This window comes from Pristiophorus japonicus, chromosome 3 (assembly GCF_044704955.1).
Source record: "Pristiophorus japonicus isolate sPriJap1 chromosome 3, sPriJap1.hap1, whole genome shotgun sequence".
In the NCBI taxonomy this organism is placed as follows: domain Eukaryota; kingdom Metazoa; phylum Chordata; class Chondrichthyes; family Pristiophoridae; genus Pristiophorus; species Pristiophorus japonicus.
Window position 1 is genome coordinate 232910492 of NC_091979.1, and position 21367 is coordinate 232931858.

At 43.4% G+C, this 21367-nt stretch overlaps 1 protein-coding gene and 1 pseudogene across 1 annotated transcript; one reads left to right on the top strand and one right to left on the bottom strand.

The window, feature by feature from the left end:
- Positions 1-11316: 11316 nt before the first annotated feature.
- LOC139260471 (U2 spliceosomal RNA) lies at positions 11317-11496 on the top strand (annotated as a pseudogene).
- Positions 11497-18630: 7134 nt separating this feature from the next.
- LOC139259467 (uncharacterized) lies at positions 18631-20930 on the bottom strand. Its single transcript, XM_070874940.1, has 2 exons — positions 20883-20930; positions 18631-20629 (listed from the first exon to the last, which is right to left on the bottom strand). The coding sequence occupies exon 2, from the start codon at positions 20495-20497 to the stop codon at positions 19589-19591; it is 909 nt and encodes a 302-aa protein (XP_070731041.1). The 5' UTR covers positions 20498-20629; positions 20883-20930; the 3' UTR covers positions 18631-19588.
- Positions 20931-21367: the final 437 nt, after the last annotated feature.

Here is a 21367-nt window from a genome sequence, read left to right on the forward strand (position 1 = left end):
TTATTCATTAGTCCCGCGAGTACAAAGGTCGTCTCGGGAGGTACACACTCTATCTGTCCTTGCATAGTTTCTCTCTGTTCACAGTCTGATAAGCAGAATAAAAAGAAGACTCCCTTTTAATACCAGATGGTCATTTAATTGCATCTCTAAGTTTCAAGGCTAAAAAAGCGTGGCTATTTTTCTAGTCCTATTATTTCTTTAAGCATAGCAAAAACAGAATTTAACCCTTCCCTCTTCCATAAGCCATAGATTCATAGGTTCTTTCTTCCACAATTCCCTCCTTGTTGATCTTTTTATTTTTTAGATCAACACAATTTCCTATATTCTCTTCTTGAGAAAAAGGGGGTGTATACCCTTCAGGATAGGGTCGCATTTGGAGATAATCGTCTTCATCAACCTTTTCCTCTAAGCGACTTAACCTCCCTTTCATGCATACACCTTTTCTTTCTATTTCGGAGAGCAGGCCTATTACTTGACTAATTACATTTTTTAATTTTATCCACATTTCGCAAAGGATTATTAATAATACAAGCATAACCACACCTACGATTACTATGGGGTGTATAGCAAGCTTCAGTACTGCTGTAGCTTTTGGGGACCATCCGGTAAACACATCCCACCAGTGGTGTACTGTCAAAGAGGTGACTTCATCTGCGATTCTCACTAGCTGCCCCTTCTTGTAACTCATTTCGACTCTAAATTGGTGAATGTCTCTGCCTTGCTTTGACAGAGCTTCCTCAATAGTAACAGTGACCCAAATAATAAAGGCCCAAACTGGCACACAAATGAGCTCTGACATCCATCCGTGAATTTTGGGCAATATTTTCAAGTCCAAATATTTAATACAAGAGCAGGTATAGTTCTTCAGCTAGAAGATGGCTGTTTTCATAGTCGGGCGACCGTAGTACATCCTGGTTCAATGCCTTTTCCTTCGGCTGTAATTCGTCGGGGAAATAATATTTACAGCGGGTTGCATGCACCCAGTTCGGGTGCTTTTCCAACTTCAAAGCGGTTCGTGTTGTGAGAATTATATGATACGGTCCTTTCCACCTAGGAGAAAAGGATTCTTTATTTAGTGTTTTTACTAATACTTGATCTCCAGGTCTGAAAGGGTGCATATTTCCTTCCGACGGGGGCACCTGTGTCTGCTTTATTTGTTCATGCAGACTTCTTGCTATTTCACACATGGCCTGAGCATACTTTAATGATTTTTCATCATTCCAAATTAATGCTATTTTTTCATCTGCCAGTGGTGGTTTTACGCCAGTAGGCATTGGTCTTCCCAATAAGGCTTCATGTGGTGTCAAATCAGTGTTTCGGTTTTTCTGGTTTCTCATTATAATACAATACTAATGGTAAGGCTTCTGGCCACTTCAGTCCAGTCTCCTGACATACCTTGGTAAGGGTAGATTTTATTATCCCATTTACTCTTTCTACCATTCCCGAGGACTGTGGCTGATATGGTATATGTAACTTCCACTGGAACCCTAACACTTCTGCAAGGTTTTGCACTATTTTTCCGGTGAAGTGGGTTCCCCTGTCACTGTTGATTCCCATAGGTATCCCATATCTTGGTACTATTTCTTTAAATAGAATATTTACTACTGTTCGGGCATCGTCTTTCCTAGTGGCGTACGCTTCTACTCACCTTGTGAACATATCTACTATGACTAATTGATACTTAAGACCTGATACTGGAGGCATGTGGACAAAGTCAATTTGCAAATTTTCAAAGGGCATACTTGGTTGGGGTAGATGATCATATCCAGCAGGTGTTTTACCTCTGTTATTTTGTTGACAAATTTGGCATGTCCTAGCAACTTTCTCAATGACTACTGTTATTCCTGGTGCATACCACTGTGCATTAATAGCATGTATCATCCCTCCTTTGCCCATGTGAGCCTGACCGTGTGCTAGGCGAGACAGGGGCAAAAATAGAGATCTAGGGCAAACAGTTCGCCCATCAGGGTGATACCAAATGTCGTTTTTTAGAAAACAACCCTGGTTTTCCCAAGTTCTTCCTTCCTGCATGGTAACTTGTTGTTGGGCTGTTTTAAGTTGTTGGATGTCAAGTACCTGTGGAGGGGAAACTGAGACTGCTTGAAGGCAGTCTGCCTGTGCCGAAGCGGCCTGTTTGGCTGCTTCGTCAGCCCTCCTATTTCCTACTGATACTTCATCCTCACCGGTTGTGTGAGCTGCACATTTGATAACGGCTACCTTACTTGGCAACTGAATGGCGTCTAATAGATTAAGCACCAGTTGTGAGTGCTTAATATGCTTTCCACCAGAGGTGATAAAGCCTCTGTTTTTCCACAGTTGTCCAAAATCATGGACCACACCGAATGCATATCTAGAATCAGTATAGATATTAGCAGTATGATCTTTAGCTATTATACAAGCTCTAGTGAGGGCAAACAATTCAGCAGCCTGAGCCGAGGTTCCGGGAGGCAGGGCGAATGCTTCAACAGTTTCGTGGGGATTTACAATAGCATAGCCTGCCAAAAACAAATCATCCGACGGCCTATGTGATGATCCATCCGTATAGAGAATAAGATCAGGATTGTCCATGGGCTCTGTGAGCAAATCTGGTCTTGGTAAGGTGGCTACTTCCACCGTTAACAGACAATCATGCTGGTCTGGATCCTCTACTTCTTTAGTAGGAAGAAAGGTGGCTGGGTTCACTACTGGTGCACGTCGAAAGGTATAGTTAGGGTGTGACAGCAGTAATACTTCATAACCTGTTCTTCGAGACGCTGTAAAGTGTTGTGTGGCAGCTGAATTCAAAAGTAATAACACAGCATGGGCTGTAATGACAGTACATGGATGATCCAAAACAATAGGTACCGATTTCTCCACCATGACCGCAGTAGCAGCTACAGCACGTAGACATGCTGGCATTCCCCTTACTACTGGAGGCAGCAAAAACGAATAATAAGCAACTGGTCTATTTCCCCCACCATGTTCTTGGGTTAGTACTGCTGTTGCAAATCCTTCTTTCCCATTCACATACATCTGAAAAGGTTTACCATAATTCGGAAGTCCCAACGCCGGAGCATTAGTAATGGCTTTCTTTAACTGTTTAAATGCCTCCTCTCTCTCTGGGGTCCACTCCACCTTGGGTGGGGCATCATTTAGGGCAGCTGATCGTAGGACCGCATCCCATTCTCGATAATCGGGGATCCATTGTCTACAGTACCCAACCATCCCCAAAAATGACAAGATATCCTTCTTTGTCTTTGGTATGGTGGCCCTTTGATTTGTCTGAATTCTTTCTGGTCCTAGCTGCCTTTGCCCTTGAGATATGTGAAAACCCAGGTACTGGACTTGAGTCTGACAAAATTGTAACTTTTGTAATGACACTCGGTGCCCTCTTTCACATAGGTGCTGTAACAGTTTCAGGGAATCTTGCATGCACCTGTATCCGTGGCTAGAAGCCACAAGCAAATCGTCTGCATACTGCAGCAGTATAGACTGGTCTGATAATGAACAGTCTTCGAGGTCTCTTTTTACCGCTGCTGCATATACTGCGGGGCTTTCGGTGTATCCTTGGGGCGACCTGGTCCATGTGTACTGCTGCTTCTTGTGGGTGAAAGCAAACAGATACTGACTTTCTTGATTTAACGGGATAGAGAAAAAAGCTGAACACAGGTCTATCACAGTAAAGACAGTTGCTGTTGGTGGTATAGCAGATAGTATAATGTTGGTGTCCGGTACCACAGGGGTGATAGGGACTACTATCTTATTAATAGCTCTCAGATCTTGTACAAATCTCCATTCATTCGGCCTTTGGTATGGGCAGTATCGGAGTGTTACACGGGCTCTGTGTCTTTTCCAAAACTCCTTGTTCCAACAATGCAGAAATGACTGGCTCTATCCCATTTTCTGCCTCTGGAGGCAGTCTGTACTGCTTAATGCTTGGTAACACGGCGTTCTTTATCAATTGTATCCGATGGGGTACTGCAGAATGTACTTGCCCAACATGATTCTTATGCTTTGCCCAAAGTTCAGAAGATACTTGATTCAATGCCATTGGCAGCTTAGGGCTTGGTTGTTCCGGGGGTTGCTGTTTTTCAAAAGTGGAGGCATGATTTTTACCTTTCCACTGGAGAATCCCCCTGTTGTGGGTGATAAAGTCTATCTGAACATTTTGCAAATTTATTACTGCCCAAGGTTGATAGCCGTGCTGCTGTTTTTCTCTTTCTATTCCTACAATCATCGGACCCATATCTTTAGGTTTCGCTGGCGGTTTTACAGCCAAGGTCAGATGGGGTGTCGAGTTCGCTTCTCTAAACCGCTGTTGCTGTAAGGGTGTCAAATCGATGGCTACCCCCAATCCTTCTGGTCCAAAATAAATGCGGGGCATAGCTTCTACTATTTCTTCTCTATTTAAAAAGGATTGTACCAAACACTGGTAAGTTTCAGCTTTTTGGCGAGTGTACCAGGCTGTACAGTGAAGCTGAACTGCCTCAAAGCTTGTCAAAATTATATACATCAATTCTTCAGTATTAGAGTCAAATTTAGCTTTTAAGTTTTGTATAACTTCATGTATCAAGGGGGAATAGAAGTTGCCAGTCAATTGCCAACAATAGAGGGCAGCCTTTTCTTTGTTATCCTCCCTTTTCTCTTCTTTAATCCCATTAAAGAACTGATGAATATTATTTGGAGGGAGCTCCATGTACATTCCTTCCTTTGTGCAATAAATTGTGGTTCCTAGTTTGCACAAAGTCTGCTTACAGGTAATCCCACAGAGGATGGTACAGAAGACATAGTAGCACCGGTATCCACCAGGAACTTCACATAAGTGTCTCCTACTTTTACTACTGCCAGAGGGTTTTCTTCTATGTCCGCTGATAGGCGAAGGGCTGGCGCCTGTACCACTAAGCCTCCGGGGCATCCCTATGCTGATCTGCCTGCGAAGTCTATCATTGATTCTTCCGCCTTCTGCAAGCAGCGGGTGACTTCCCCTATATCCCCATGCTTTTTAGCCCCTTGCATAATTGCGTTCTTTCCTCGGTGTTTCAGCCAATGGGTTAATGACTCATTGCCGGCATCCACCAAGTCATCATTAACTCTCCAGTCTCCGTTTTCCCCTGTTGGGATGGGGAACATATCTTTTACCCCCTGCCAGGAAGATCCATAGGCTGCTTGCAGACTACGCCAGAATCTGTCGAGGAAATTTAGCTTAAATTAACTCAGGCGGAGACTTTCAGAATTTGCTTCGAGAGAAGTTTATTACTAAAGCTAACAAGATATCTTGGAGAGCCCGCTTAGTCCGTACCAAGGCAGAACTCTCCCGTACAAGCAAATTGCACTTATCTTTATACAGAAATTAAATACAGAAATAGAAAAGGAATCTTATTCATTAGTCCCGCGAGTACAAAGGTCGTCTCGGGAGGTACACACTCTATCTGTCCTTGCATAGTTTCTCTCTGTTCACAGTCTGATAAGCAGAATAAAAAGAAGACTCCCTTTTAATACCAGATGGTCATTTAATTGCATCTCTAAGTTTCAAGGCTAAAAAAGCGTGGCTATTTTTCTAGTCCTATTATTTCTTTAAGCATAGCAAAAACAGAATTTAACCCTTCCCTCTTCCATAAGCCATAGATTCATAGGTTCTTTCTTCCACAATTCCCTCCTTGTTGATCTTTTTATTTTTTAGATCAACACAATTTCCTATATTCTCTTCTTGAGAAAAAGGGGGTGTATACCCTTCAGGATAGGGTCGCATTTGGAGATAATCGTCTTCATCAACCTTTTCCTCTAAGCGACTTAACCTCCCTTTCATGCATACACCTTTTCTTTCTATTTCGGAGAGCAGGCCTATTACTTGACTAATTACATTTTTTAATTTTATCCACATTTCGCAAAGGATTATTAATAATACAAGCATAACCACACCTACGATTACTATGGGGTGTATAGCAAGCTTCAGTACTGCTGTAGCTTTTGGGGACCATCCGGTAAACACATCCCACCAGTGGTGTACTGTCAAAGAGGTGACTTCATCTGCGATTCTCACTAGCTGCCCCTTCTTGTAACTCATTTCGACTCTAAATTGGTGAATGTCTCTGCCTTGCTTTGACAGAGCTTCCTCAATAGTAACAGTGACCCAAATAATAAAGGCCCAAACTGGCACACAAATGAGCTCTGACATCCATCCGTGAATTTTGGGCAATATTTTCAAGTCCAAATATTTAATACAAGAGCAGGTATAGTTCTTCAGCTAGAAGATGGCTGTTTTCATAGTCGGGCGACCGTAGTACATCCTGGTTCAATGCCTTTTCCTTCGGCTGTAATTCGTCGGGGAAATAATATTTACAGCGGGTTGCATGCACCCAGTTCGGGTGCTTTTCCAACTTCAAAGCGGTTCGTGTTGTGAGAATTATATGATACGGTCCTTTCCACCTAGGAGAAAAGGATTCTTTATTTAGTGTTTTTACTAATACTTGATCTCCAGGTCTGAAAGGGTGCATATTTCCTTCCGACGGGGGCACCTGTGTCTGCTTTATTTGTTCATGCAGACTTCTTGCTATTTCACACATGGCCTGAGCATACTTTAATGATTTTTCATCATTCCAAATTAATGCTATTTTTTCATCTGCCAGTGGTGGTTTTACGCCAGTAGGCATTGGTCTTCCCAATAAGGCTTCATGTGGTGTCAAATCAGTGTTTCGGTTTTTCTGGTTTCTCATTATAATACAATACTAATGGTAAGGCTTCTGGCCACTTCAGTCCAGTCTCCTGACATACCTTGGTAAGGGTAGATTTTATTATCCCATTTACTCTTTCTACCATTCCCGAGGACTGTGGCTGATATGGTATATGTAACTTCCACTGGAACCCTAACACTTCTGCAAGGTTTTGCACTATTTTTCCGGTGAAGTGGGTTCCCCTGTCACTGTTGATTCCCATAGGTATCCCATATCTTGGTACTATTTCTTTAAATAGAATATTTACTACTGTTCGGGCATCGTCTTTCCTAGTGGCGTACGCTTCTACTCACCTTGTGAACATATCTACTATGACTAATTGATACTTAAGACCTGATACTGGAGGCATGTGGACAAAGTCAATTTGCAAATTTTCAAAGGGCATACTTGGTTGGGGTAGATGATCATATCCAGCAGGTGTTTTACCTCTGTTATTTTGTTGACAAATTTGGCATGTCCTAGCAACTTTCTCAATGACTACTGTTATTCCTGGTGCATACCACTGTGCATTAATAGCATGTATCATCCCTCCTTTGCCCATGTGAGCCTGACCGTGTGCTAGGCGAGACAGGGGCAAAAATAGAGATCTAGGGCAAACAGTTCGCCCATCAGGGTGATACCAAATGTCGTTTTTTAGAAAACAACCCTGGTTTTCCCAAGTTCTTCCTTCCTGCATGGTAACTTGTTGTTGGGCTGTTTTAAGTTGTTGGATGTCAAGTACCTGTGGAGGGGAAACTGAGACTGCTTGAAGGCAGTCTGCCTGTGCCGAAGCGGCCTGTTTGGCTGCTTCGTCAGCCCTCCTATTTCCTACTGATACTTCATCCTCACCGGTTGTGTGAGCTGCACATTTGATAACGGCTACCTTACTTGGCAACTGAATGGCGTCTAATAGATTAAGCACCAGTTGTGAGTGCTTAATATGCTTTCCACCAGAGGTGATAAAGCCTCTGTTTTTCCACAGTTGTCCAAAATCATGGACCACACCGAATGCATATCTAGAATCAGTATAGATATTAGCAGTATGATCTTTAGCTATTATACAAGCTCTAGTGAGGGCAAACAATTCAGCAGCCTGAGCCGAGGTTCCGGGAGGCAGGGCGAATGCTTCAACAGTTTCGTGGGGATTTACAATAGCATAGCCTGCCAAAAACAAATCATCCGACGGCCTATGTGATGATCCATCCGTATAGAGAATAAGATCAGGATTGTCCATGGGCTCTGTGAGCAAATCTGGTCTTGGTAAGGTGGCTACTTCCACCGTTAACAGACAATCATGCTGGTCTGGATCCTCTACTTCTTTAGTAGGAAGAAAGGTGGCTGGGTTCACTACTGGTGCACGTCGAAAGGTATAGTTAGGGTGTGACAGCAGTAATACTTCATAACCTGTTCTTCGAGACGCTGTAAAGTGTTGTGTGGCAGCTGAATTCAAAAGTAATAACACAGCATGGGCTGTAATGACAGTACATGGATGATCCAAAACAATAGGTACCGATTTCTCCACCATGACCGCAGTAGCAGCTACAGCACGTAGACATGCTGGCATTCCCCTTACTACTGGAGGCAGCAAAAACGAATAATAAGCAACTGGTCTATTTCCCCCACCATGTTCTTGGGTTAGTACTGCTGTTGCAAATCCTTCTTTCCCATTCACATACATCTGAAAAGGTTTACCATAATTCGGAAGTCCCAACGCCGGAGCATTAGTAATGGCTTTCTTTAACTGTTTAAATGCCTCCTCTCTCTCTGGGGTCCACTCCACCTTGGGTGGGGCATCATTTAGGGCAGCTGATCGTAGGACCGCATCCCATTCTCGATAATCGGGGATCCATTGTCTACAGTACCCAACCATCCCCAAAAATGACAAGATATCCTTCTTTGTCTTTGGTATGGTGGCCCTTTGATTTGTCTGAATTCTTTCTGGTCCTAGCTGCCTTTGCCCTTGAGATATGTGAAAACCCAGGTACTGGACTTGAGTCTGACAAAATTGTAACTTTTGTAATGACACTCGGTGCCCTCTTTCACATAGGTGCTGTAACAGTTTCAGGGAATCTTGCATGCACCTGTATCCGTGGCTAGAAGCCACAAGCAAATCGTCTGCATACTGCAGCAGTATAGACTGGTCTGATAATGAACAGTCTTCGAGGTCTCTTTTTACCGCTGCTGCATATACTGCGGGGCTTTCGGTGTATTCTTGGGGCAACCTGGTCCATGTGTACTGCTGCTTCTTGTGGGTGAAAGCAAACAGATACTGACTTTCTTGATTTAACGGGATAGAGAAAAAAGCTGAACACAGGTCTATCACAGTAAAGACAGTTGCTGTTGGTGGTATAGCAGATAGTATAATGTTGGTGTCCGGTACCACAGGGGTGATAGGGACTACTATCTTATTAATAGCTCTCAGATCTTGTACAAATCTCCATTCATTCGGCCTTTGGTATGGGCAGTATCGGAGTGTTACACGGGCTCTGTGTCTTTTCCAAAACTCCTTGTTCCAACAATGCAGAAATGACTGGCTCTATCCCATTTTCTGCCTCTGGAGGCAGTCTGTACTGCTTAATGCTTGGTAACACGGCGTTCTTTATCAATTGTATCCGATGGGGTACTGCAGAATGTACTTGCCCAACATGATTCTTATGCTTTGCCCAAAGTTCAGAAGATACTTGATTCAATGCCATTGGCAGCTTAGGGCTTGGTTGTTCCGGGGGTTGCTGTTTTTCAAAAGTGGAGGCATGATTTTTACCTTTCCACTGGAGAATCCCCCTGTTGTGGGTGATAAAGTCTATCTGAACATTTTGCAAATTTATTACTGCCCAAGGTTGATAGCCGTGCTGCTGTTTTTCTCTTTCTATTCCTACAATCATCGGACCCATATCTTTAGGTTTCGCTGGCGGTTTTACAGCCAAGGTCAGATGGGGTGTCGAGTTCGCTTCTCTAAACCGCTGTTGCTGTAAGGGTGTCAAATCGATGGCTACCCCCAATCCTTCTGGTCCAAAATAAATGCGGGGCATAGCTTCTACTATTTCTTCTCTATTTAAAAAGGATTGTACCAAACACTGGTAAGTTTCAGCTTTTTGGCGAGTGTACCAGGCTGTACAGTGAAGCTGAACTGCCTCAAAGCTTGTCAAAATTATATACATCAATTCTTCAGTATTAGAGTCAAATTTAGCTTTTAAGTTTTGTATAACTTCATGTATCAAGGGGGAATAGAAGTTGCCAGTCAATTGCCAACAATAGAGGGCAGCCTTTTCTTTGTTATCCTCCCTTTTCTCTTCTTTAATCCCATTAAAGAACTGATGAATATTATTTGGAGGGAGCTCCATGTACATTCCTTCCTTTGTGCAATAAATTGTGGTTCCTAGTTTGCACAAAGTCTGCTTACAGGTAATCCCACAGAGGATGGTACAGAAGACATAGTAGCACCGGTATCCACCAGGAACTTCACATAAGTGTCTCCTACTTTTACTACTGCCAGAGGGTTTTCTTCTATGTCCGCTGATAGGCGAAGGGCTGGCGCCTGTACCACTAAGCCTCCGGGGCATCCCTATGCTGATCTGCCTGCGAAGTCTATCATTGATTCTTCCGCCTTCTGCAAGCAGCGGGTGACTTCCCCTATATCCCCATGCTTTTTAGCCCCTTGCATAATTGCGTTCTTTCCTCGGTGTTTCAGCCAATGGGTTAATGACTCATTGCCGGCATCCACCAAGTCATCATTAACTCTCCAGTCTCCGTTTTCCCCTGTTGGGATGGGGAACATATCTTTTACCCCCTGCCAGGAAGATCCATAGGCTGCTTGCAGACTACGCCAGAATCTGTCGAGGAAATTTAGCTTAAATTAACTCAGGCGGAGACTTTCAGAATTTGCTTCGAGAGAAGTTTATTACTAAAGCTAACAAGATATCTTGGAGAGCCCGCTTAGTCCGTACCAAGGCAGAACTCTCCCGTACAAGCAAATTGCACTTATCTTTATACAGAAATTAAATACAGAAATAGAAAAGGAATCTTATTCATTAGTCCCGCGAGTACAAAGGTCGTCTCGGGAGGTACACACTCTATCTGTCCTTGCATAGTTTCTCTCTGTTCACAGTCTGATAAGCAGAATAAAAAGAAGACTCCCTTTTAATACCAGATGGTCATTTAATTGCATCTCTAAGTTTCAAGGCTAAAAAAGCGTGGCTATTTTTCTAGTCCTATTATTTCTTTAAGCATAGCAAAAACAGAATTTAACCCTTCCCTCTTCCATAAGCCATAGATTCATAGATTCTTTCTTCCACAGATTACTTGGAGGGTGCGAGTCTAGGTGGGGTAGAGGAACAAAGGGATCTTGGAGTACAAGTACACAAATCACTAAAAGTTTCGATACAGGTTAGCAAGGCCGTAAAAAAAGCAAACCAAGCATCGGGGTTATTTCTAGAGGTATAGAATTGAAAAGGAGAGAAGTTTTGCTAAATCTGTATCGAACCTTGGTTAGACCACACTTAGAGTACTGCGTACAGTTCTGGTCGCCATATTATAAAAAGGATACAGAGGCACTGGAGAGGGTGCAGAGAAGATTTACAAGGATGATACCAGAAATGCGAGGGTATACATATCAGTGAAGGATGAACAGGCTGGGTCTCGGCCTTTTGGCTAAGATCAAGTGTAGTATTTGTTCTTATCAGTTTAATATCCCCTATGGGGACCAAATATTAAATTGTTTTTTGGAACAGGGAGATGGAACAGGGGCTTGCTCCGTCCACTCCACACACCGACCTGGTATTGCAGTGTTTCCAGGAACAGTGCAGCTTCCCCTCTCGGCCTTTTGGCTAAGATCATGTGTAAATAGCGCAAAGTGATCTTTGGCGCTGGAGTTGATCTGACAAGAATGAACAAAAAAATAAAAAAATGAACAGGCTGGGTCTCTTTTCTCTTGAAAAAAGAAGGCTGAGGGTGAACTAATAGAGGTCTTTAAATTTTGTGGATACAGAGAGAGTGGATACAGAGAGAATGTTTCCACTTTTGGGGAAGAGCATCGCCAAGAAATCCAATAGGAATTCAGAAGAAACGTTCTTACCCAAAGAGTGGTGAGAATGTGGAACTCGCTACCACAGGGAGTGGTTGAAGCGAATAGTATCGATGTATTTAAGGGGAGGCTAGACAAGCATATGAGGGAGAAGGGAATAGAGGGTTATGCTGATAGATTTAGATGAGGAAAGACGGGAGGAGGCTCAAGTGGAGCATAAATGCCAGCATAAATGCCAGCTGAATGGCCTGTTTCTGTGCCGTATATCCTATGTGCTCCCTGTGCAACACCATTTCCCTCTTTTTGTCAGTCTGAGTAACTGTAATCCTTACTCTCTGTTTTACAACCCATTTTGCAACCTGTACCCTGACTCCACATTCTCTGACCATAGTCCTTAGTGTACTATGCAGTAGCTTAACTAAGGTCTTTTGAAAATCTAAATACATTACCCTTGCCTACTCTTTCTGTTACTTCTTCAAATAATTCAATAATGAAATTGGGCTGACGACTCTTTATTATATGTTTGGTTTCCAGATATTTTCCTCTTACATGTGCACCAACATTATCCACATGCTAATCCCCATATTGACTGAGATGTTCTTGATTTTGACGTTAGGTTGAGGTTGCTGAGGGAAGGAAGGGTACAAATTGCGGAGGTGCTGGCCATAATCTTCCAATCCTGTTTAGATACAGGGGTAGTACCAGAGGACTGGATGATTCCAAATGTTAAACCCTTGTTCAAAAAAAGGGAAGAAGGATAAACCTGGCAATTACAGGCCAGTCAGTTTATGTCGGTAGTCGAGAAGCTTTTAGAGACAATAATCCGGTAGAACATTAACAGTATTTGGACAACCATGCCAATATATTACCCACAATCCCATGAGCCCTAATCTTGTGTAACAACCTGTTTGAGGCACTGTTTCCCTCTCATCTACCCTTCTAGTAATACCCTCAAAAGTCTCTTGATAGATTTGTCAAACACAGTTTCCCTTTCATAAAACCGTGTTGTCTGCCTAATCATATTATGATTTTTTAAGTGTCCTGCTACAACATTCCTAATGATAGATTCCAGCATTTTCCTTACAGCTATTGCAAAGCTAACTGGCCTGTAGTTCCCTCTTTTCTCTCTGCCTCCTTTCTTGACTAGCGGGCTGTAGGCCATCAGCTCCAGGGGATTTGGCAACTTTTCATCCCATAATTTTCTCCAGTACATTTTCCTTTACTAATATTAATTACTTTAGGTTCCTCACTATCATTAGACCCTTGGTTCCCCATTATTTCTGGTATGTCTTTGTGTCTTCTATGTATGAAGACAAATACAAAATAATTGTTTAACTTCTCTGCCATTTCCTTATTCCCCATTATAATTTCTCCTGTTTCTCCCTCTAAGGGACCTACATTAACATTTCGCTAATCTTTTCCAATTTACATACTTCTGGAAGCTCTTACAATCTGTTTTTATATTAATCTCTCCTCATCTTTTATCTCAATCCATACAGGTTCTGTTTCTAAATGCTAGTCATGTCCCTTTTATCTACTGCCATTATGTTATACATACTCCTTTCTACCCCTCTTGCCCCAAGTTCTTACTTTATTTGGTTAATGGCCAATTACTAATGTCTTATTTACTACCACAGCACACATTAAAAATTGCTGTAAGAATAATTCATTAATTAGGCCTTTATATTTCTTCCATCCCAGTGCTTCCAACATGACATCCTTTTTCCTCAACCGAGGATTGCTCTCCACCGTGGTTGTCCAGGCCCTCGCCGTGTCATTCCATCTCCCACACTTCTGCTTTCACCCCTTCCCTCACTCCCTGAACCACAATAGGGTTCCCCTTGTCCTCACCTTCCACCCCACCCACCTCCACATTCAACGGATCATCTTCCGCCATAAGCGAAGGTTCATTAATGATTTGGATGAAGGAATTGAATGTAATATCTCCAAGTTTGACACTAAACTGGGTGGTGATGTGAGCTGTGAGAAGGATGCTAAGAGACTGCAGGGTGATTTGGACAGGTTAGGTGAGTGGGCAAATGCGTGGCAGATGCAGTATAATGTGGATAAATGTGAGGTTATCCACTTTGGAGGCAATAACACGAAGGCAGAATATTATCTGAATGGCGGCAGATTAGGAAAAGGGGAGGTGCAATGAGACCTGGGTGTCATGGTTCATCAATCATTGAAAGTTGACATGCAGGTATAGCAGGCGGTAAAGAAGGCAAATGGCATGTGGGCCTTCAAAGCTAGGGGCTGTGAGTATAGGAGCAGGGATGTCTTACTGCAATTGTACAGAACCTTGGTGAGGCCTCACCTGGAATATTGTGTTCAGTTTTGGTCTCCTAATCTGAGGAAGGACATTCTTGCTATTGAAGGAGTGCAACGAAGGTTCACCAGACTAATTCCAGGGATGGCTGGACTGTCATATGAGGAGAGACTGGATCAACTGGGCCTTTATTAACTGGAGTTCAGAAGGATGAGAGGGGATCTCATAGAAACGTATAAGATTCTGACGGAACTGGATAGGTTAGATGCAGGGAGAATTTTCCCGATGTTGGGGAGGTCCAGAACCAGGGGACATAGTCTTAGGATAAGGGCTAGGCCATTTAGGATTGAGATGAGGAGAAACTTCTTCACTCAGAGAGTTGTTAACCTGTGGAATTCCCTGCCGCAGAGAGTTGTTGATGCCAGTTCATTGGATATATTCAAGAGGGAGTTAGATATGGCCCTTATGGCTAAGGGGATCAAGGGGCATGGAGAGAAAGAAGGAAAGGGGTACTGAGGGAATGATCAGCCATGATCTTATTGAATGGCGGTGCAGGCTCGAAGGGCCGAATGGTCTACTCCTGCACCTATTTTCTATGTTTCTATGTTTCTATTTCTGCCACCCCCCGTGTGATCCCACCACCAAACACATCTTCCCCTCCCCTATCAGCATTCCGAAGGGACCATTCCCTACGCATTACCCTGGTCCACTCCTCAATCACCCTCTCCATTCCCACGGCGCCTTCCCGTGCAATCACAGTAGATGCAACACCTGCCCTTTTCCCTCCACCTTTCCACCATCCAAGGCCCCAAAACACTCTTTGCAGGTGAAAAAGCGATTTACTTGTACTTCAATTTACTATACTGTATTCACTGCTCATGATGCGACCCCCTCTACATTGGGGGAGACCAAATGGAGATTGGGTGACTGCTTTCTGGAGCACTTCCGTTGAGTCTGCAAGTTGACCCCGAACTTCCGGTCGCCTGTCACTTTAATTCTCCGCTCCACTCCCACTCTGACCTCTGTGCTTGGCCTCCTACATGGTTCCAATGAATCTCAATGTAAGCTCGAGGAATGTAAGCACCTCATCTTTCGTTTAGGCACTTTGCAGCCTTCTGTACTCAACATTGAGTTCAATGATTTCAAATCCTAACCTCTGCCCCCATTTTTTCCGGACAACAGCTGTTAATAATTCTGGTATTCCCATTTACACCTCTTCTAGACCCATATTTTTGTTTCTTTACTTGTTCCATTACCATATCCTTTTGCATTGTACCATCATCCTTTTGAAATTGAATCACTCCTGTCTTCCATCCGATCATAGACCTTCCCTTATATTCTCCCCTCCCCTCCCCCTTTCCCTGCCTCTAAAATTGCTTAAAATCTGTTACATCTCTAACTTCTGTCAGTTCTGATGAACGGTCATCGACTAGAAACATTAACTTTGTTTCTCGCTCCACAGATGCTGCCTGACCTGTTGTGTATTTCCAGCGTGTTCTGTTTTTTTATTTTATTTTACTTTATATTTCTTAATTGCTAGCTTGCATTCAGTTGGTAGTACTACTGATAGAGGTCCCAGGATAGGGGAGCATAGAGCATCAAATGTGGGAGGGTTGGAGTCTGGGATCATGAGGTGAAGGGCTTGGTTGAAGATAATGCAGCTTGGCTCATCCGTAAATAGCTCTTGGCCATAAGCTCAGCTATTAACCTGAAGCTGGTTTCTAGTTTTTCTTGTGTTTCAGTCCGTGGGACACACAGACCGAATACAGTGAACCATCTGTGAAGGAGTGAACAGTGAACAGCCCCTTGGGGAAGAGTGACCATAATATGGTGGAATTCTGCATTAGGATGGAGAATAAAACAGTTAATTCAGAGACCATGGTCCAGAACTTAAAGAAGGGTAACTTTGAAGGTATGAGGCGTGAATTGGCTAGGATAGATTGGCGAATGATACTTAAGGGGTTGACTGTGGATGGGCAATGGCAGACATTTAGAGACCGCATGGATGAAATACAACAATTGTGCATTCCTGTCTGGCGTAAAAATAAAAAAGGGAAGGTGGCTCAACCGTGGCTATCAAGGGAAATCAGGGATAGTATTAAAGCCAAGGAAGTGGCATACAAATTGGCCAGAAATAGCAGCGAACCCGGGGACTGGGAGAAATTTAGAACTCAGCAGAGGAGGACAAAGGGTTTGATTAGGGCAGGGAAAATGGAGTACGAGAAGAAGCTTGCAGGGAACATTAAGACGGATTGCAAAAGTTTCTATAGATATGTAAAGAGAAAAAGGTTAGTAAAGACAAACATAGGTCTCCTGCAGTCAGAATCAGGGAAAGTCATAACGGGGAACAAAGAAATGGCAGACCAATTGAACAAGTACTTTGGTTCGGTATTCACTAAGGAGGACACAAACAACCTTCCGGATATAAAAGGGGTCAGAGGGTCTAGTAAGGAGGAGGAACTGAGGGAAATCCTTATTAGTCGGGAAATTGTGTTGGGGAAATTGTTGGGATTGAAGGCCGATAAATCCCCAGGGCCTGATGGACTGCATCCCAGAGTACTTAAGGAGGTGGCCTTGGAAATAGCGGATGCATTGACAGTCATTTTCCAACATTCCATTGACTCTGGATCAGTTCCTATCGAGTGGATGGTAGCCAATGTAACCCCACTTTTTAAAAAAGGAGGGAGAGAGAAAGCAGGGAATTATAGACCGGTCAGCCTGACCTCAGTAGTGGGTAAAATGATGGAATCAATTATTAAGGATGTCATAGCAGCGCATTTGGAAAGAGGTGACATGATAGGTCCAAGTCAGCATGGATTTGTGAAAGGGAAATCATGCTTGACAAATCTTCTGGAATTTTTTGAGGATGTTTCCAGTCGAGTGGACAAGGGAGAACCAGTTGATGTGGTATATTTGGACTTTCAGAAGGCTTTCGACAAGGTCCCACACAAGAGATTAATGTGCAAAGTTAAAGCACATGGGATTGGGGGTAGTGTGCTGACATGGATTGAGAACTGGTTGTCAGACAGGAAGCAAAGAGTAGGAGTAAACAGGTACTTTTCAGAATGGCAGGCAGTGACTAGTGGGGTGCCGCAGGGTTCTGTGCTGGGGCCTCAGCTGTTTACACTGTACATTAATGATTTAGACGAGGGGATTAAATGTAGTATCTCCAAATTTGCGGATGATACTAAGTTGGGTGGCAGTGTGAGCTGCGAGGAGGATGCTATGAGGCTGCAGAGTGACTTGGATAGGTTAGGTGAGTGGGCAAATGCATGGCAGATGAAGTATAATGTGGATAAATGTGAGGTTATCCACTTTGGTGGTAAAAACAGAGAGACAGACTATTATCTGAATGGTGACAGATTAGGAAAAGGAGAGGTGCAATGAGACCTGGGTGTCATGGTACATCAGTCATTGAAGGTTGGCATGCAGGTACAGCAGGCGGTTAAGAAAGCAAATGGCATGTTGGCCTTCATAGCGAGGGGATTTGAGTACAGGGGCAGGGAGGTGTTGCTACAGTTGTACAGGGCCTTGGTAAGGCCACACCTGGAGTATTGTGTACAGTTTTGGTCTCCTAACTTGAGGAAGGACATTCTTGCTATTGAGGGAGTGCAGCGAAGGTTCACCAGACTGATTCCCGGGATGGTGGGACTGACCTATCAAGAAAGACTGGATCAACTGGGCTTGTATTCACTGGAGTTCAGAAGAATGAGAGGGGACCTCATAGAAACGTTTAAAATTCTGACGGGTTTAGACAGGTTAGATGCAGGAAGAATGTTCCCAATGTTGGGGAAGTCCAGAACCAGGGGTCACAGTCTAAGGATAAGGGGTAAGCCATTTAGGACCGAGATGAGGAGAAACTTCTTCACCCAGAGAGTGGTGAACCTGTGGAATTCTCTACCACAGAAAGTTGTTGAGGCCAATTCACTAAATATATTCAAAAGGGAGTTAGATGAAGTCCTTACTACTAGGTAGATCAAGAGGTATGACGAGAAAGCAGGAATGGGGTACTGAAGTTGCATGTTCAGCCATGAACTCATTGAATGGCGGTGCAGGCTAGAATGGCCGAATGGCCTACTGCTGCACCTATTTTTCTATGTTTCTATGAGTACAGGAAGTCCGAGCATTTGGTGATGACAATGAAAGACACAATATCTGAAGTAATGTTTAGTGAGTATTAAGTTTATTTATTGATTGACAATAATAGCATAAAATAGGTCATGCATTTGATTTATGTGACAAGAATGAGTGCAAATTTCCCTCAACCATCTGATCAACCAACTCCCTTATGAGAAGGTAAATGTTCGTGTCCTCCTGATTGTTTCCTGAAAAATTTGAAGCTTGGCTCAAGTCCTTTTAAATGTCTCCATCTAGTGATTTTGACGAGTTCCAAATTCCACCTCCTTTTCCCATTGAGAGCACAGGAATAGGAGGCCATTCAGCCCCTCGAGCCTGTTCCGCCATTCAATTAGATGATGGCTTATCTGTAGCTTAACTCCATCTACCCACCTTAGTTCCATAACCCTTAATACCCTTCATTTATACAATAATATCCAGAATAGATTAAATTCATATAATATCCCCAGGAAATATTGTAGTATCCAATGCACCTGTCGAGGAAATATTTCGCTGAAATTAACTCAGGCGGAGACTTTCAGAAGTGCACTTCGAGAGAATTTATTTTAAAAAGCGAGATACATCTCGGAGAGCCGTACAGGCAAATTGTCCCTATCTTTATACAGAAATTGAATACAGAAATATAAAAGGAATCTTATTCATTAGTCCCGCGAGTACAAAGGTCGTCTCGGGAGGTACACACTCTATCTATCCTTGCATAGTTTCTCTCTGTTCACAGTCTAATAAGCAGAATAAAAAGAAGACTCCCTTTTAATACCAGATGGTCATTTAATTGCATCTCTAAGTTTCAAGGCTAAAAAAGCGTGGCTATTTTTCTAGTCCTATTATTTCTTTAAGCATAGCAAAAACAGAATTTAACCCTTCCCTCCTCCATAAGCCATAGATTCTTTCTTCCACAGCACCATTAACCATTAATATCTAATACCAACTACACCAGTTTCACACTGTAAAGCAGCAACAGCTTCACAATCAGTTACAGCTCATAAAAAGCTCAGCAGGTGAATCATTTTAAATGTCAGTGCTCTGAGCAGAAGTTACAAAGCTTGTTAAAGTTTCAGAACTGAATATTGGATAATGGAAAAATACTCCTGTGCCCAGTAACACTCATATTCTCTGGAATTTAAAATATATTTGGGGAGGAATTGTTCTGGTGATTGTCTGTAGCATGTTGTAAATATTCACAGACACCCTCCGGAGAATGCTGAAAATGTTCTTCCTGATCTGTTCACTGTTTCACTGACATTCCGAACACGGAGTCCACATCAGGACTGGAATAGTTCTTCCCCCTTTGTTGGTTACAGTCAAAACATTACAACGAAATATGGCTGAACAGCAGGATAAAGGAGAAGGATTGGAATCTGGAAAACAGTTTTTGGAAGAAGCGCTGGGGATTGGTGCTGAGAGGATTAGTGACTGGGGAGCTGTGTCTCAGACCTGATTTGGTGATTACTTGGCTTTTCTCTCTCCAGATCCTTACAGCGCCAGTTTGCCGAAGCTCTTAACAAATTTCGTTTGATCAGATTCTCTCGTGAGTCGATAGAATTCCTCCTCACTCACAGGATCGGAACCAGAGAGATCTGGTTTCCCTATCTTACAATATGTAAGAGGTAGCTCGCCATCAGGCAGTTTGAATTGCTGCTTCTCGGGAGGGAGGTAAAAAGCAAAGCTCACATGATCCCACCGGCGGTATGTCAATTGATTACCGGTTGATTCGGGTCTCCACTTCCACCCCTGGTCTGAAACAGAAACGACCGCATCGGATTCAGGACCATTCGGAACTGCAGGATAATCCTGGAATAAAGAGACATCTGGAGGATGGACAACCACTGCGTGCATGATCTCCTGTTTGTATCGGAAAGTGCCCAACACCCGGAATTCTGGTTGCTGTCCATCGCAAACCGAGCTTTTATATGTCTCAATCAGGGTCTGAATATCATAGGTGAGCTTGAAATTTCCGTATCGGGATTCATCCTGGAAAGCGGGAGAGTTGAAAAACTCGCTTAGTAGGGTTTCCTTCATATTAAGATTCTTGTATATTATCTCTCGGTACCTGTTTCTCTCTCTCTCTTTCTCACCCTGGTCTATTTCAAAGCTCCACCAGGAGAAACATGCATCCACTGTTCCGATTGTCTTTGCAGTTTCACTTTTGAAAGCTCTGTCAGCGCGGATGCCTTGGAATCCAACATAATTAGTGACATGGAAGAGTTTTGTGGGCTGGAATGAAGCACCGTCCATTTGCTGGACTTCAAGTGTCATGTAGTCAGCAATGGAGGGGTATGCACCAGCTTCCCATTTATCCGAGCGCAGATGCCTCTTGGGATGAAATGATTCACATCCAACTTTTGCTGAGCCTGTATCCTGCCATTTCTCATCGTTGGACATGGTTCCGAATTGCTTGCCTCTCGTTCCGGACACGTCTGCTTTCTGCAGCTGCTGAAAATGAGAGTTTATATCAGCAGGAACTGTGGGTGTCTCCCGGAAGAAAACCTCGAGTATTTCGTCTCCCAGCCTGAGGTGAATTTTTTTTTATTTTTATTCGTGTCCAATCGTTCCAATCGTTACAATTCTTTGTCAAACGCCAGAGGTCACCCTGCACCAGTCAAGGATCACTCTGCGCCAATGCTCTTAGCCAAAAGGCCTAGAGCCACTGCACCGTTCCTGGAAGTACTGCAATACCAGGTTCGTGCCATGGAGGTGGATGGGTCAGGTCCCCCACACACCTCCGTGGAGGTGGATGGGTCAAGCCATCCCACCCACCCAGCCTGAGGTGAATTATGGAGATATACAGCACGTCAGCAGCATGTTTGGGGTGTGATCCTTCATTAGACCTGCAGACTAGAATTTACCCAAGCCTTTTCGTAAGATTGGAAAATAAAAACATAGAAATTTACAACGCAGAAGGAGTCCATTTAGGCCATCGTGTCCGCGCTGGCCGACAAAAAGCCACACGGCTCTTGATGAGCAGCCCTAAAGGTTACATGTAAACCTATGAACAATAACAGAAAGGCAAAGAGCACCCAGCCCAACCAATCCGCCTCACACAACTGTGACACCCCTTATACTGAAACATTCTACACTCCACCCCAACCAGAGCCATGTGATCTCCTGGGAGAGGCAAAAACCAGATAAAAACCCAGGCCAATTTAGGGAGAAAAAATCTGGGAAAATTCCTCTCCGACCCATCCAGGTGATCGAAACTAGTCCAGGAGATCACCCTGGCCGTATTTTATTCCCTGCTGTTATCTTCAGAAT